The sequence below is a fragment of the Chelonia mydas genome, chromosome 10 (genome assembly GCF_015237465.2).
Source record: "Chelonia mydas isolate rCheMyd1 chromosome 10, rCheMyd1.pri.v2, whole genome shotgun sequence".
NCBI classification, from domain to species: domain Eukaryota; kingdom Metazoa; phylum Chordata; order Testudines; family Cheloniidae; genus Chelonia; species Chelonia mydas.
This window is the reverse complement of record NC_051250.2, coordinates 64,322,940-64,341,206: the sequence shown is the minus strand read 5'-3', so window position 1 is coordinate 64,341,206 and position 18,267 is coordinate 64,322,940. Positions and strand designations below refer to the sequence as shown.

General features: G+C 40.4%; 1 protein-coding gene across 2 annotated transcripts; it reads right to left on the bottom strand.

The window, feature by feature from the left end:
* Nucleotides 1-543: 543 nt before the first annotated feature.
* On the bottom strand, nt 544-18,262 carry DTWD1 (DTW domain containing 1). 2 transcript variants are annotated; one of them, XM_043523336.1, is made up of 5 exons: nt 18,047-18,262; nt 14,091-14,398; nt 12,248-12,391; nt 10,165-10,441; nt 544-1,860 (listed from the first exon to the last, which is right to left on the bottom strand). In XM_043523336.1, the coding sequence occupies exons 2-5, from the start codon at nt 14,364-14,366 to the stop codon at nt 1,631-1,633; spliced, it is 927 nt and encodes a 308-aa protein (XP_043379271.1). In that variant the 5' UTR covers nt 14,367-14,398; nt 18,047-18,262; the 3' UTR covers nt 544-1,630. The 2 variants fall into 2 exon arrangements, with proteins under 2 accessions (XP_043379271.1, XP_043379270.1); XM_043523335.1 differs by lacking the exon at nt 18,047-18,262 and adding an exon at nt 16,736-17,067 and having other exon boundaries at nt 14,091-14,395.
* Between the last annotated feature and the right edge of the window lie 5 nt (nt 18,263-18,267).

Sequence of the window (18,267 nt, the reverse complement as noted above, 5' to 3'; positions counted from 1 at the left end):
CTGTTAAAGTGTTTCTTTGACTTTCTTAAGGTAATCTTTGTTTTAGAAACACAAGTACGGATGAAAATGTCAAAAAGACCATCAAAATTCATACCAGAGGAAATAGCATTAATCATTGTGAAAAGCCAAATAACCTCTCTCAATAACAATAAAAACAAATGACTAAGAAATCTGTTGTTCTAATAGCTGACAGAGATGGCTGCTGGAGATTTTTCTTTCTGTAAGAGAAATACACACAAACTTGCTTTTCACTTTAGTAGCTGCACCATCACATTTGAAATGCTGTTTATCATTCTGACCCTCAATCTGTGCCTTTTATGAACAGTGTTATTTTAATTCATGCATACTAACTAACTAAATCTTTCTATTCCTAGGGCCAAATGGTCAGTCCTGACCTTCACTTTTGTGTATGTACACAGAGTGACTTCCATGTGCAAAAAAAATAAATAAATACCTGTTTCATGCCTACCTGAAGAAGTGAAATTGGGTGGACATGTAAAACTGGAGACTAGCTAGAAGCTGTCTGAAAAAGTGGCTCTTTAATTTGTATTTCAATGCTCTGTTTATTGTGATTAATTCAATACCTTGGTACACTTCAGACAAAAGTAAAACAATTAATTAGTGTGATAGCCCCAAACAAAATTCTATACAAGTTTAAAAACAGAAATTCTTAATGCCTTTTTCACAGTGCTGTTTACTTGCCCTCGGATACTGAGGCTCCCCCCTTTGGGAGGGGAGAGAAGGACCAATGCAGATGGAAAATTGTCCAGGTTTAGTGAGGAAAAAAAAGATACAGCTAAAATAAACTCACAGATTTCTGAAAAAGGTTAATTATTATGATTTCTCTTGTCTCTTTTGCAAGACTTGTGACTCCCTCACCAACACAGGAAAAAGACAGAAATATCTAGCCAGCTTAGGTCTGGTCTATACTTAAAAATTTTACCAGGATCTGCTCAGCATCACCCCACCTAAGTACCTTTATGAATCTAGGCCTGTATTTTTATCTGTATAACTAAATCATTTTTCCAGCTTTAAAACTAACAAAGTTTATCATTTGTTTTCCATTCAGTCAACTAACTTGGGTCTTTTAATTTTTTTCCCCCGATGAAATATTGTCCTAATCATTTCAGTAAGCAATTGTAATATCAACAGCATGAAGTCAACCTGATTGGTTAGAGCACATTCCTGCACAGTATAATCACCTGAACTACACTGTACGTTTTAGAAAGAGATTCCGTGTTGACATATTAACTCCTCTTTAAAATCCTGAGATCTTACTATTTCCAGTCTGAGGTCTTAATCCTCCATTCCTTGCCTCCGACACATTGTGTTTTACCCGAGGTGTGTACTGCAGGGTCAGACTCACAAAGTAGGCCCTAACTGGCCAACCCTTAGGGACATGCATAATGTCATTGAAATAAGTAGTGATTAAAATTACGCATCAAGTGTGTGCACAACCAGATCCTGCTCTTGCATTTGGAGCAGCATTACAGACAACTCCAGACTGTAATACGCTGTGTTTTATTATTGAACTCAAATGTCATTCAGACAAAAAATTGTATTACTTCACTTTATCATAATTAAAGAAAGACAAACATGGTGCTATTCACAGACAAATGGATAGCTTGGCTTATTCTTTTCCTGCAGAATTCTTGGCGTTTTTTATCAACGTGTACATAAATGAAAAGAAAAAAAGCAGGTTGTCATATTGTCCCTTGGAGCTCTCTTTTAAAACCTCCTGATGATAATCCACAAGAAAATAATAAATGGCTTCAATTGTAGAAAGATATGTATCTGGCTTTCCTTTCTGGTGACGCCAAAAGCAAGTTTTCCTTGTTTTCAACTCAATTTGTAGTAACCCTGCCAAGAAAAAGGAGACAAATGTTAGGCAGGGTGGCTTAACAAACAGAGCTCCAGACTGGGAATTGAGAGACTTGGGTTCTGTTAACATCTTGGCCATTGGCCTGCTCGGTGACATTGGGTAAGTCTCTGTGCCTCAGTTTCTCCATTTCTACAATGAGGGTAATGGTGAAAAGTGCTAGATAAAAGCTAGGTATTTATTATATATTTAGGCTTGGCAGAATTCAATTTTTTTATAATTTTGATGGATGATATTGGTTTGTTTTTAAGCATTCTTTCCATTTTTATCAATTAAAATTTTTACAGTTGCATAAAATTCTGGGTTTTAAATATTTTTTTTACATTTTTATTGATTTAAATTTTCACAATTACAGGAAATCATGTGTGGAGTCAGAAAATTATTTACTCACAAGCAGACATTAAGATTCAAAAAGTTAAAACTTTAACAGTTAAACACAAATCATCAACCTCACACATGAAAATATACAGAGCAAATAGCCTTAAATCAAACTCTTGGTTCTCAAGCACCTTTTTTCTTACTCCGCTTATTTGGAAATTTCAATTATTTTTAAGGATATGATTCAGTCATGGAGGTCCTGGATTCCATGACTTTCTGGAACCTCCATGACTTCTTCTGGAGCAGGGCTGGAGCAGTGGCCGCTGGAACAGCTGACCGGCGGCCAAACCTGAGCCCGCTGGCGCAATGGCAGGGGTTGGGTCAGCCCCCCGGGGCTGAAGCAGCAGTGATCAGCCCAGGCCACAGGAGCAGCAGCAGGACCAGGGCAGTTGCAAGCCCCAGCAGTGCTCTGTTTGTCCTCGCGTCCTAGGGTATTTTTAGTAAAAGTCAGGGACAGGTGAATTTTTGTTTATTGCCCAGGACCTGTCCCTGACTTTTACTGAAAATATCTATGACAGAATCTTAACCTTCATCATCATCATTGATGGACATTTTTCCCTAGGTTTGTGTGGGTACTGTGAAATCAACATTTACCAATAGAAATCGAATCCCGCCAATCTTATATGTAACATCACAAAGATACACACAATTGTCAGCTATTGAGGGGTTTTGTTGTTGTTTTTGCTTTTTAATGTTGGCAATAATTCCCCCATCCTCACTGGGGTCAAAAAAGGTAAGTTTTATAAATATTTCTACTTGAGGCCCAGACCCTACAATTTGATCTTCATGGTAGATCTTTTATCTACACAATACCATTGACTCCATGAGTCTCTGTCTAGGCTTAAGGCCTGCCCACATAGATCAAGTTGCAGCAACACGACCTTAAGCCCCAATCCTGCAAAGACTCAAGACCAGACATAACTGTATGATGGGGCTAAGGGTCTTAGAGTGGAAGGTATAGTTCCGCAGGGATTTGATTTTGAGATGTCTGGAATGGCCATAACAGGTCACTTATGAAAGAAAATTGTTGAAGGCAAGGCATGCAAGGGCTTGGTGACAAATGTAAGTTTACTATCTGCTTTTTTCCTTTACTTTTTTTTATTTTATTGAAATTAATGTGTCTAGAGAAGGCGGAGTAGTGCTTAATATATATTCAATGCATCATCTATTTCTAAGCAGAACTCATTCAGTGGAACTGAAATCAGTGGAGTTTTGCTTAAAACCTAATGGCCTGATATGGCCCATATTACATGAATATCTTACAATGTTCGTTATATTTAGAAAACTGAATAAATGATGCTGATTTCAATCATGCAATGATTCAAAAGCCACTGAAGGCCCTGATGCTGTAACCTCCTCACTACTGAGCCCTAAATAATCTTATTGAAGTGCAATCCCATATTACCCTAAAAAAACCCCATTGAAGTCACGTCAGCTACTCTGAAAATTCTTTAAAAATGCATAATAAGTCAATGGGATCAATTAGGTTAGCAAGCACTACAGTGTGTAATAAATGTTTGCAAAATCAGGCTCTGAACTATCTTCTTAAATGTTAACATTAAGATGCAAAATCTGTATCTTGAGATAGTTTAACATCAGTAATTACAACATGGTCTGAGAATTGCTTGGAAATTACAGACAGAGAAGTTTGGTCCATCTCCAAATGGCCCTATTTCAGGAGCCCAAGCTGGCCTGGAGCCCAGCACTTACAATTTTGTACTTTTTATATAGCTTCAAACTACATTTAACTGTTTCTGGTGCAATCACAAGGTGAGTCTAGCTATTTATTTCACAGCTAACAACATGTATATTAATAGAATTTTCTTTTCAAAGTACACTATGTCATAACAGGCATTAAACAGTATGTAAACTGGTAATGAAAAATGTGTCTAAACTGAGGATAATAAAAATGATACAGGCTAATCATTTCCTTTAATTTTTGCACTAAAGGCAGTTTTCATGACACTAGTTTATCTCCTATATAAAGTTTCAATGACCTCTTAACAGAGGAGTACCCAATAAACCAAAAGAATAAGGGTGAAATTCTGGCTCAACTGAAGTCAATAGCAAAACTCCCACTGACTTCAGTAGAATCAGGATTTCACCTTACAAGTGGTGAACTAAAATGTAGGGAAGATTCCTCCAATACAAAGTTCCCATCGCTTAACATTTGGGGGCAGGGAAAGGGAAGTAAGATGTTAAACAACAGTCAGATCACGGACTCCAATGAGAATACAGGCACAGGATCAATTAATTTCAGCACAGAGTATTTAAGAGTTTCAGAACAAAAAATTTAGAAGAGGTTAAGTGTTACTGTTTACTGAGCATATTTCCATCATCTCTGTACTGTATCTAAATAGCCAAAGGCAATATTTTGTTACAAACACTAGTTGTTCTTATGAGTGTAACTCAGACTATCCAGGAAGTCAACATTTTGACTTGTTTTCATGTTTAGTATCCACATATTTTGAGCTCAAATAATAAAATAAATGTTTGTGCCAATCTGGGATTTAGGCAGGATGGAAGTATAGACATTTAGAACACGCACATATGGAGAACAAACAAATTTTGTCCATACAGAAGCTATTTTCTCTCACATGCACTTCATTTGGCTGATGGTCACCTTTCAGAGTTTAGTTCTTATGCTCCCATTCTTCTTCTATGTGCTTTTATCATCACCACAAGCAACCATACTTCTTCACAATTACATCCAGACCTGTGATGATAGATACGAAAACCTGCAAGCTCCCATTCTAATCTACTTTAATGACTGTATTGGGAATGAAGGCACATTTAGGCTTGAAAGAGGCCTGCTGTGAATTTTAAGAGTCTGTTCCAGGGGTCGGCAACCTTTGGTTCGCCATTCCCGGCCAATGGGAGCTGTGGGGGAGTGATGTGCCTGCAGTCGGTCAATGTAAACAAAATGTCTTGCGACCTACCAATGGCTTACCCTGATGGGCGCGTGCCGAAGGTTGCTGACCCCTGGTCTGTTCTAACCACATTTAACAGAATAAGCAAAAGTAGAACTGCGCATGTGTAAGAAATTGCAAAGTAATTATGTTTTTGACCAAAAAAACCTCGCTAAAAAACTAGAAAATACAATTTTAAAGTAACACAAGTTGTAGTGTTGGGGAGGAGAGTTAACATGAAAATGAGAGACTAATATATAATGTATAAGAAAAGATAAATTATAAATAAGTTTGTGCAACAAAGGGAGGTGCTGGAGAGGACTGTGATGAAATCATGCTGATGAGCTTCTCAGTTACAAGTAACTGATCACCACCTGCTGAGTGTTGTGTCTTGATAAAGATCTGTGAGACCGCTGAGTATGTGAATCTTAATCCAACACGCTGTAGTTTTATTCAACAACTAAAGCTTTACTCCCTGATTCTGCGAAGCACTTGAACATGCTTGACTCTAAGCACATGCTGAAGGGTTCTGCTGAATCCCCATGTTGGATATTATTGTGCAGGGGATTCAGAGCTCCACTAGTTTCAGCTCACTGGAATTTCCTTATAGTTCTTGAATTGGTTGCTATTGTTTGTCCCTTATGTGGAAGTGGAAAGGGGTTCAGCCCCCTTCTCTAAATCTGCAGATTCTCAACATCTCTGTGGATCTTGGGGAATTTAGCCCAAGAAAAGGGAAGCCACATATTGGTCCCTTGCCTCTGTGTTGCTAGGGCTCTCCTACCAACTGTTGTCCCTTGAATCACCCTTGGTGTCCAAATCATAAAGAAAAAGGATTTGTACATTATTTATAGGTGGAGCCTACAGGAGTTTATGAAGAAGTTGTTCCCCCATCTCCTGGGTTTTTTTGGGTGGGGAACAGGGGCAGGAAATCTTTGCAGACCTGCACCTTCCTCACAAAATGCCTCCAGAGCAGTGGAGACCTGCAGCCCATCAGGGTAATCCGCTGGCAGGCCACGGGACAGTGTTTACATTGACTGTCCGGGCATGGCCACCTGCAGCTCCCAGTGGCCACAGTTCGCCATTCCCGGCCAATGGGAGCTGTGGGAAGTGGCGGCCAGCACGTCCCTCAGCATGCGCGGCTTCCCGCAGCTCCCATTGGCCGGGAACGGCGAACTGTGACCACTGGGAGCTGCAGGTGGCTGTGCCTGTGGACAGTCACCGTAAACACCGTCTCACAGCCCGTCAGCGGATTACGCTGATGGGCCGCGTGTGGCCTGCAGGTTGCCCACCGCTGCTCCACAGGACGGGATAAAGGGGCAATATGCCACAGAGATAGTTCCTGCCACATTCCAGTAGCCTCCATGTACAGTTACAGGCTATCATTTACTTGCAGAAGTAGAAGGGAGCATAGGTGCTTTAAAAACTGAAGCAGATGCATGGCATATATTTGCACAAGAGAATATGTAAACTAATAAAAGAGATTTGACTAAGCCTACAGAAAAATTACCTAAGCAATCTTCTACTTTAACAGCCATACTTATGCTGCATTACCTCTGGGAAAGTAATCATTAATACTGAATGTAACAGTTTACTTTTTAGATCCAGTGATCATTGATTTCTAATGAAGTAATCTATCAGTCCTAACCAAGCATTAGCAACTTTCAAATATTTCCTGTCTGTAATGCAATTGGGTTTGGTTTGGTTTTCTAAAGATATATTACACCACTTTCCAAATAAGATTTAGAAATACTTAATTATGTCCAAGTCTCCTAGGTTGTCTATTTCCAAGGCTAATTGATGTCCCATATTGCTTTCACTTGTAAGTGCAATTAGCTAGATTTACTGAAATATATAAACGCAGGCTTACAAAACACAGACTTTATTTTACATTTTCTTGGCACACTTCATTAATGGTTCTCTCCAGTATTTCTTTTAAGTTTATCTATTTGAACAAATACTGTAGTAACTTATTTTTTGGCAACAGAAGAATGATAGTGATTGTGTAACTCTGATGGGTGCAGCTGAGGTGCATACAGACCGATGTGAATGCCATCAATTTTCCTGTGAGAAAAATAATACAACCAACCCACAAAAGAATTTTTAACAAGTCCATAGTGTAAGAGGTAGGGGTGAAATTCATGCCTTTAAGGCAGTACACAAGCTCAGCTAGTCCTATTTGAGGTATAATAGGGGGAATTGAGGGAGACATGAGTGGCATGGACACAAAAGGAGTCTCTGCATCCTCTGCTAATAAAGGCATTTGGTTCCATGCTAGCTCTGCATAAAGTACAATTCAGGTTTTGGTCCTTTTAGTCATCTCTATGTAGCTACTAGATGAACTGGTAAGATGACATGGACTCACATGCCAACAATATGGGGATGATACACAGCTCTACTTATCCCTCACCATGTACAACTGTACCACCACCACAACCAAGATGGAAGAAGAGTTAGTTGAAACTGAACCTGAACAAAATGGAGGTTATCAAATCTGTCTGCCATTCTCTACATTAGCTTCCCACAGAATGTCAATTCAAATTCATGGTCTCCGCCCTTAATTTCAAGGTGCTGTTCCAGAATGAAAACTGCGGTCAAACACTCATCAGACACCATGGAATTTTCTATCACAACAGCAAAGCTCATCTGTGTAGGAGACAAAGCTTTGTCAAGAACCACCCCAGACTATGGAAGGAACTTCCACGGGAACTAAGGACCAGAACAAATCTCACCACCTTCTGCTTCAAGTGCAAGGTGCACTTTTTTGACTTACTTTCTCTAATATAAACACATAGTGTGTACATATTAAAAAAACAAAACACTAACCTATTCATAGGGAGAGGAGAAGAGAGAATGAACCACACGTAACACATATTAGTCACATCACTGAATGGACTACTGGAAGGCACTCAGGTACGTTGGTGACAAGGACTGCATAAGATTCTGACTAGACTAGAATTAGAAGGGTGGTGTGGAGTAGAGAATTTGGGATTATATAACCTGGGGAAGGGTCCACTGGGTCAACTCTTAAGTAGACGAAATCCCTACATTATTATTATTTGTATTACTATAGCGCCTAGGAGCTCTAGTCATGGACCAGGAGCCCATTATGGTGGTCACTGTACAAACAGAACAAGATTGTCTCTGCCCTAAAGGGCTTACAGTGTAAGTATAACACAAGACAATGGACACAGACAGATGGGGGAGTTCAAGTAAACAAAAACAAGAGTATTGGTCAGCAAGCTAGGCAGTGATCTCTGCCCACCAGCAGCCTAACAGTTTTTGAGCTGTTTGTCGGCATCACAGAAAAGGAGTTTTGAAGATGGAAACGAGGTAAGTGTGTGGACATTTACAAGGAGCTTCTCCCAAGCATGTAGGGCAGCGCGGGAGAAAGTACAAAAGCGTTTATTTGAAAATGTAACAATTGGGTGATGGGCTGACTGGAGGCACGCATCGACAGCTCACTGGCAAATGAGAGGTGATAGGTAGGTGGCGATTTACTGTGAAGTGCCTGGAAGCTAAATACAAGTATCTTATGTTTGATGCAATAGAGAATGGGGAGTCAGTGGAAGGATTCAAAGAGAGGGGTAACGTGGTCAAAGTGATGGGCTAGGAAAGTGATTATTGCAGCAGCATTCCGAAATGATGTAAGTGTGGTAAGATTGCATTTGTCCAGGCCAGAGAAAAGAATGTTACAGTAATCAAGATGACGAGAGCTTGGAGGAGAATTTTAGCTGTGTGGATGGATAAGAATAGTCATATCTTAGAGATGTTATGCCAAAAGATTCTGCGAGATTTAAGTTTAGCCTGGATTTGAGGACCTAGAAAAAGGTGTAAGTCAAAGATGTGCATGCAGGTTATAGGCACGAGCAAGAGATGGACTGGTGGTGACCACAATGATTAGAAGATTAGAAGGCAGAAGCTACCATTCTGTCTCATAGGCTGAAATAGGTACAGGGATGGGCTATGGTGCAGTCCGATGACTTGGCCCTGAAGGGGGGGGAGGGGGGAGGGGGGAGGATTTTCTCTCCTTAGTCACAAACAAGACACCCATATAAATCCCAAGTTTCTTAGCTGCATGTTGGTTTCCTGAATTTCATCCTTTGTGAATAGGATTATTAAGTGCCTTAAATCAGTTCACATTTACACCATGCGATAAAGCAATACATCACTGTAGTGTATATCAATTTATTTGATAACAATTTTTATGTTAAATATATTTAGTAATAGGATTTTTATTGGATAATAAATTATGCTCATATGTAGTATTTTTAATGAGCTAACTGGGCAGCAAAGCAGCATTCATCTTCCATGCAGGAAACCTGTGATGCCCACTCCATACGCTGGTAGAAATTAAGTTGAGAAATACATACTTGCTAATACACCTGCCAGCTAGTACACAGAGTAGAAATGAAGGAAATGTGCCTTCCAACCTAAGGGCTTGCTCTCGCTCTCGTGAAGTCAGTTTTCAAACTGCCATTGATTTCAATAGGAGCAGGATTGAGCCCTACATAGCACAAGTATAAAACTGCCAAATTGTTGTTACGCATTTTAATTCTCTGTGGAATGCTTAAATGTGTCATCCTTCTAATCAATAGAACACAATGAAGGCTGTGCAGAACTACAAGAACACTGTGCTAATTCATAATAAAAGCAGCAATACTCATATGATGTTTTCCACTGATGGCATTATTGATACTGTCAGGAAGAACTAGGTTCTGTGTAACACAACATGTTCAGATATTTGACAAAAGCGGGGGTGGGCGGGGGAACGACACCAAACAAAAAAACAGCCACACCTTTAGATTTCTCCATTTTAAGTCATATAATTGAACCCCTGATGTGAAGTATGTTCAGATCTACTTTCATGTATGTATTTCGACCCTGCTCATCACTATGGTATCCAATCAGGTCTTTTGCATTTAGGAAAGAAATACGTATATTTCATTTAGCCACTTTACTATAGCTGTAACATCCCATTTTATTTATTTACTTATTTACCTTGGAGTCGCTCATCAGTGATTATTTTGTTGGTTTGATTCCAAGTACTGTCAATAAATATTACTTTCTTCAGTACAGTGTCTTCACGCCTGCTGTTTGATTTGTGTTCGCTTAGGTTTCTATCTTCTTTTGTTTCTATTTTTGCTTTCTTGAGAAATGGCTCTGCTGAAGAATCATCATCATTGCCACAACTAACATTTTTCTGAACATTTTTTTGCAGATGGAGAATAATATCTTTTACCGAAATTGAGTTAGGACCAGGAAAGATAAGTGCAATCTAAAATGAAAACAAATAGAGAGATCCGAGTGCCATTTTGATAGAAAATGTTAAAAGTTCTTGAAACTTTACCAGAAACTTTCTATTAAAAAAGAAAATACCTATTCTGTACAGCAATCCACATACACAAATAAAACCATTTAAATCCATACAAGATGAAAGTGAACTTCTCTTTGAAAATGTTTTTCAAATGCCCCAAAGGGTAAGAAGAGAGACAGAGTAAAGGAAAAACTAAATTAAGGTAAGGGATTTGTTTAAATTAATTATTTGCAAGGGTTTCATTAAATATGTACAGGCTTGGCAGAATTAGCTTTTTAACAGTAAATGTCAGTAAATATCAATTTCACCATACATATCCAAACAGACTAAAAATGTTTCCACCACCAATAACTGAAAATTTACAGATAGGCAAAGATAGAAAAATGCTGCTTGACAACTTACTACAGGCTGTCATTAAATAATTATTGTCTCATGTACCCAGTTTCCTGCAACTGAAAATGGTAAAAAAAAAAAAAAAAAAAAACCCGATAAAAACTGACAAATTGCTTAAAACCCAAAATTTCATGCAACTGTGAAAACGTAAATCAAATAAAATGTTTAAAGATATCCAACAAAATTATATATATATATAAAAAATAAAAATCAAAATCTGCCAAGCCTACATGTATATTACTTCCATACATGTTAAACAAAGTTATCCTACCAGCCAATATTTTCTGTGCAAGGTACTATGCAGATGTTTACACTAATCTATTTCTCTATGCCAGGGTGCAATCTCATATTGTGAAGATGGCCAAATTCCACTTTTAATTATAGTCTATGGGCCAGAGTATAAATGTAGGACTACTTGTTAGCCTAAATTTTAAGGCCAGAAGTGTTGATTAGATAATCTAGTCTGACCTCTAATCACAGCAGAACTCCCACAGATGTCAATGGTATGTCACACAAAACAACAGTATAATATGGCCTATATGCAATAATTAAACCTCCTTATTACATTCAGCATCTTAATGGGAATTTATGACCTCCTTTAGGATCAGCAGTATTTTCTTTTTTTTCCCCAGTCTTCCCTATCCTCCTTCCTCTGTTTCTCTCCCTCTTCCCTGTTCTTTGCTTGACATTTCCATCCCTGCAGCAAATACCAATTCCCACACCCATGACTCATTCACTCTCTTTCCTTCCCATTTGTTAATGCTGACGTTACATATTTGTTAGGTTTCAGAATTCTCACTGCAGTGAAATTGAGGACTGGGTGCTCATTCTTCACAGTCATTATTTCAGGCTCTGTTCTGACTCAAGACGACAACATGTATCAATTACATTTGGTAGGTTTTCCCTGCACCAGGAAATACTAGAAACTTACTTTTTACAAAATAAAAGCTTAGATTCTGCAGAAGTTGAATATGCCAAGCAGGCCACATAACTCCATCAAGCAGGGCAATGCGGCCAGTGGGCTTGGTGTTTGACACTTCCGCTCTATGCAGTAAGTAAAATACTCGCTACAAAGCGCAATGAACCAAATCCTCTCTCTTCTCTGTGGGTGCAGAGGATCGTGGACACAACAGAATCAGTGCATTTAGGCTGCACATGGAGGCAAGTTTCCATGAGCCTGGCAGGATGTCCATATCCCTATGCACTGCAGAGACATGCTCTGGGTGGGGTGGAATGGATTCATGGAGGAATAGTGGCAGAGTAGTTGGATCTGCACTCCCCCTGCAAAGGGGGAGTGCAATATCAGCAGGAGTTGGGAAACGAAAGGCACATGAACACTTCCCCAGAGCACAGCCCTGTTACAGAATTTCTTACTTCATGTCTTTTTTCTTCATATTCCGGAATGCAAGGATATGTATAAATGGTAACATCTTCAGGTGCCAGGAGTTTAGCATGTACAGCAGTGCTTTTGCCATCAGTTTCATTTGGGTGTTTAATTATGTCAATCTTCAAAGGAAGCTACAACAAAAATGGCAGACATATAAACAAATTTGGACGTATGTCTAGGAAATCCCCAGACAGAAACTTTTTAAAATATATAGTAAATTCATATAGTTTCCTAAAAATGTTTTGATTTAGATATATAAGAATATGGAAGTTCCTAATTTCAACAGAAGTTCCTTAAAAACTATACTGTTTAATGCAAAATGGGGGTGGGGGGGGAATCAGATTAAAATACACAGGAAATAGTACTCACTGCTTTTAATAATAAGCAATTTAGCTATTACATGTGCACACTTGACACTCTAATGTCGCTAAAGTGAAGGCTCTATTGATACTTTTGTTATCAATTTTAATTTTCAGTTATTAATAATGGACAAAAGAAGTTATGCATTTAAATTTAGCAGCCTTATGCTCCCAATCCTGAACACCTATTTGTATTAGGTATTCAACCCACTGAAATTAATACAAAACTCTTTGATTTCAAGGTGAACAGAGTCAAGCACAATGGTTAAAATTTTCAAAAGCACCTAACTGACTTATGAGCCAAAGTCCAATTTTCAATAGGCCCGTGGCATTTAAGTGTGAAGTGACTTTTGTAAATGGGACCTTGGCACTTCTGAAAGCTTTATTCCCTATCTCAGCTGAAAAACAATATATTTTAAGAAAATAGTTAACTGACTTAGTTATACAACTATGAGCAGTTCTTTATTTTTTTTTTAGTTCACATTTTGAGTCATATTCATCTTTGGTTTAAATGGGTGCAGCTCCCTAGCATTTGTTTATACAAACCCCCACCCCCACTATAGAGTCAGATTCCTACGCCAGAAGTGGCCATTGTGATAGTCTAGTCCAGGAGTGGCCAACCTAAGCCTGAGAAGGAGCCAGAATTTACCAATGTACATTGCCAAAGAGCAACAGTAATACATCGGCAGCCCTGCCGATCAGCGCCTCCCTTTCCCTCCCCGCACCTCCCGATCAGCTGTTTCGTGGTGTGCAGGAGGCTCGGGGGGGGGGGGGGGGGGGAGGAGGAGGAGCGAGGGCATGGCAGGCTCAGGGGAGGGGCGGGAAGGGGTGGCAGGGTCAGGGGTTGAGCAGTGAACACCCCCCAGCACAGTGGAAAGTTGGCACGTGTAGCTCCAGCCCTGGAGTCGGTGCCTATACAAGGAACCGCATATTAACTTCTGAAGAGCCGCATGTGGTTCCGGAGCCAGAGGTTGGCCACCCCTGGTCCACTCTGATCTCCTGTATACGACAAGCCATAGAACTTCCCCCAAAATAATTCCTAGAGTGTATTTTTTAGCAAACTATCTCATCTTGATTTCAAAATGCCTATGCCACTGGCACTTACAATTTGGAGAATTCTGGTGAGAATGGTTTAAAAAAAGAGTTTAAAGAATTAGTCCTAATCCCTCAATTTCATAACTTTACACATGAGGAGTCCCATTGACTTCAGTGGGACTCCTTGTATATGCAAAGTTGAGCATATGCATAAGTATTTGCAGAACTGAAACCTTAACTATCAATTTTCTTACATCTGGTTCCTTAAACCAGACAACTGACCCTACTTTATCATAATTTATTCATCTCTCATTACCACTGTGTTAAAGAGGACCTAGAAAAAGAGAACGCTGGCAATGTATTCACACAGACCCCCCCCCCCCCCCCCCCCCCCCAACAAATAATAGCCACAATAAATATGTTATGTTTCACTAACCTTCACAACTGGAATTTCTTTGCTAGGCACAGTTTCAACTGGAACATAACATGAATAACAATAAAACATCCTTGAACTACCACATCTTGGGCACTTTGATCTCCCACTCTTTTGGGCCTTTTCAAGAACTTCCCAGGATGCTAACTGTAAATTTTGAAGTGGATTATCTTGAAGTGATGAAGTAGTCTGTTGTTGTGAATTTTTCAAACATTCAAAATTTCTTTTTAATTTCTGATGGCTTTCTTGGTTCAAACATGTAGATGAATTTAAAGACATCTTTACTTTAAACAGACCATATGCTGTATCTGCTAAAGAAAAATACATTGTATCTGATGTACTATAAATAGACTAATTTCTAAAAAAGTAATCATCGTATGGTCATCCTATTTAACTAACACATACTTGTTATTACTTATCACAGCAGAAATCGACTACATCAGATCAAATTAATCCTAAAGAGATTATATTAAAAAAAAAACCCACCCCCTGAGGTTCCTATCAGGAGCCAGACTCCTCTATGCTAGGTGCTATACAAACATAGATTAAACGATGGTCCTTGACTTAAAGAACGCAAGGACTCGGGCCTTGACCATGCAGACATGCACATGCATAGTTTTACTCAGATGAGTTGTCTCACTCACTTTACTCATGTGAATAAAGTTACAAACATGCATATTTGTAAATTCAAGCTGTAAACTTTCCGATTTTGCAAACGCTTTGGCCCCAATCCTGCTAATGGACTTCAGTATGTGCTTAACTTTACTTACACGAGTAGTCCCATTAATTTCCAGTAGGAGTAAGCATTTGCAAATATAAGTATACAGGTTTAGGTCCCAACCCTGCAATTTGTTGGGACACACCCCTTTGCCTACACAAAGCCCCACTGATATGCATAGGATTCTGAGAGGGCACAGTGATTTTCCAGCATGCAATAAGGTGCAGGTTCAGAGCCATTGACAAAAATAATGAGGAGTCCTTGTGGCACCTTAGAGACTAACAAATTTATCTGGGCATAAGCTTTTGTGGGCTAGAACCCACTTCGTCGGACGCATGGAGTGAAAATACAGGAGCAGGCATAAATACATGAAAGGATGAGGGGTTGCTTTACCAAGTGTGAGGTCAGCCTAACGAGTTAAATCAATTAACAGCAGGATACCAAGCGAGGAAAAATAACTTTTGAAGTGGTAAGAGAGTGGCCAATGTTAGGCCAAAATTTTCAAACTTCAGTGCCTAAAATTGAGCTCCTAAATTGAAAATCAGCCACTTGTTTACTTTAAATAACTTTAGTCATAGAATGTCTCAACATTTTCACATTAGCTTCTGTAGATGTGTTGGGGTTTTTTTTGGTAGCTTAAAAAAAAAAGATGTATTGGTCTCTACAGCAGTGATAAAGATATTAATTAAAGCATTTTTTGGTTAAACTTAACAGTTCTGTTTTAAGTAGAGGAACAAAATATTAATGCAAGAACTGTAGACTGTTCATCCCAGATGTCAAAGCAACATAGAATACTGGGGCCCCTTACATCACATAAAAGGGCTGGCACAAAGGGGCCCTAAAAGCCCTGTATTCAACTGGGAGAATTCCCCCAGGGCAGGCACAGTCTAATACTACACCTGAGAACTCAGTGTAGGTGACAAGCCAGGAGTTGCACGACAGTGCTGTGACAGACAGACTTCCAGAACTATTTAAGTTACCCCAGGGGCTTCTCCAGCTCCCTGGAACAGCCCAAGAACAAGAGGCTGCAGAGTTCACTTACAGTCACCTAGTCTCTTCTCCCAACCCCCACTGTGCTTTCTCTGCTGCGTCTCCTAGTTTCTTATGTTATGGGCTACACTTATGATGTGATGCAACACAACAGATTTAAAAAAAAAAAAAAAAAAGCAAGACGACATGATGCAAAATGAACGATCTAAACAAAACTGTGTGACACTTCTCTCCAATGTTAATTTAGAATACACCCCAGGGAAAGAGTCACCATTTTCTGCTAAAATGAAACACTTATCAGATCACGAAAAACATATATTTCCAAATTCTGAGGCTTTAAAGGAAATTAACACTCCTCCCCACCCCCCACCCCCTTTTTTACAGTCCAAGTTTGCTCTGAACTGAATCTTGAAAAGAATTAAGGGGCAGAGGCGCGCCGGGGAGGGCGGGAGAGGGGATGAAACTGCCCTGGTGACAGTTGTCAAGCCTGGACTAATGCCTCTAATCATACAGATTCTTCAAGGAGAAAAAAGAGGCCAGGAGGCCCTCTGATTTGATATGCATGCCCCGCCTGCAAACTGATTCTCTTCAATATAATGCCTGATGGCAGTGTGGTGTTCAATTATGAAGCCCCAAAGCATTTTCATCATTGACGCTGACAGGAGAAATGCTGCTGTTAGTGGAAGAGGAAAACCTCTGTGGTCTCAAAATAATAGCTACACAAAAACTTAACTGAAAAACAAACGTAATATATTTTTGCAAGCACAACAGCATTTCACAGTTTTCACATCGCGTAAGACTGAGAGCTTGATTCAGACAACAAATCAGTCATAACGAATAACGATTCGATCTGCAGAGTAGCCTCCTCCCACAGCGGAGAAGTTTTGCTTATGTGGAGAAGGACTACCTCATCTAGATGAATTTTAAGACATTTTAATACCTCTCACGAAGGAAAATTGCTCTGTAGGTTTCAGTGAAATACTGAAAACTATACTGGTCATTTTCAAAGTCACCCTCAATGAAGCTGTTCCAAAATGACAGCCCTGCTCACTAATTTCTGCCCTGGGGCCTGGGAATAGTGCACTGTTAAGACTCAATCCTGCAAAGTCGTGAGGCCCTCCTCAAAAATGCTGTGAATTCCCTCATCTTCCATTGAAACCAAATGTACACGAACAGGCCCTTTAGAAGCAACAAACAACAAGGATCAGAGCACCATAAAAAGGCAACAGGAAACACAAATGAAATGTTAAAAAGGACTGAGGCCTTTGCTGTTTCGATTTAAACAGAAGGGTATGTAAATCAGGGGTACTGGAAAATAATAAAAATTCTCTTGCCGAACATTATTACAGGTTTCAGAGTAGCAGCCGTGTTAGTCTCTAAGGTGCCACAAGTACTCCTTTTCTTTTTGCGGATACAGACTAACAAATTTATTTGAGCATAAGCTTTTGTGAGCGGAGCTGTACCTCACGAAAGCTTATGCTCAAATAAATTTGTTAGTCTCTAAGGTGCCACAAGTACTCCTTTTCTTTTTGCAAACATTATTAGACCCCATAAACACATACACTTCCTATTCACTATTTTCTCCTACTACCATTTTTAACAGGATAAGAGAGCTATTGCAAACACTATTTTGGGAAGCAAGTCCGCTCCTTCACAGAAGCGGGACTGGCCTGAGAATCTTAGGCGCTTGCCTTCATGATCATCAGCAGAGATTCCATTGCTCCCAGGCCTGGACATGATGGTCCTAAAGGCGCCACTACAGACACTGAAATGAGGGGGCAATGCACCGTACATCTGTATGGGCTGCTCTGTACCACAAGGGGCCCATCCAGTCATTGAAACAAGCACCTCCTCCTTGCCCATACTACTCTGAGGAAGGTCTCCTTGTGAACAAAATCCGGCAGCCCTCTCGTACCCATAAAAGCCTCCTCTACACACATCTAAATGGAGCAAACTCCCTCTCTTCACTACTCCCTTACAGTCCTCCCCGCGGACATCAAAACAGAGTGACACCCCCCTTCGCAGTGGGGTAACTGCCCACACAGGGGATCGGAAAACATCACAATGGGGCATCATCTACCCACAGGCCCCTCCCCGCAAACCTCAGTGAGGGCCCTCCGCATGCCCTGGACAAACACCAGCCCGCCCCTTTAACCCCTGCTCGAGTGGCGGGGCCCGAGAACCAGGCACCCCCGGGCCAGGAGGCGCTGCAGGTGCCCAGGCCCGGCCCCCACGGAGGGCAGACGTTTACCTGGAGGAATCAAGGCAGGCTGGCTTGCTTGCTTGACCCAGCCCCACCCTCCCCCCGCGTGTCTGGATAATCACAGGAGACCCCGCCTGAGCCACTCGCTCAGTTCCAGCCCTAAAGAAACGCCGGCTGCTCCCAGTCCTGCGGCGCTTCCAACTCTGGGCCGGGGTCCGAACTCCGCAACCGGAACCAAAGGGCCCGGCCTCGGCCTGCCGGCGTGCGGG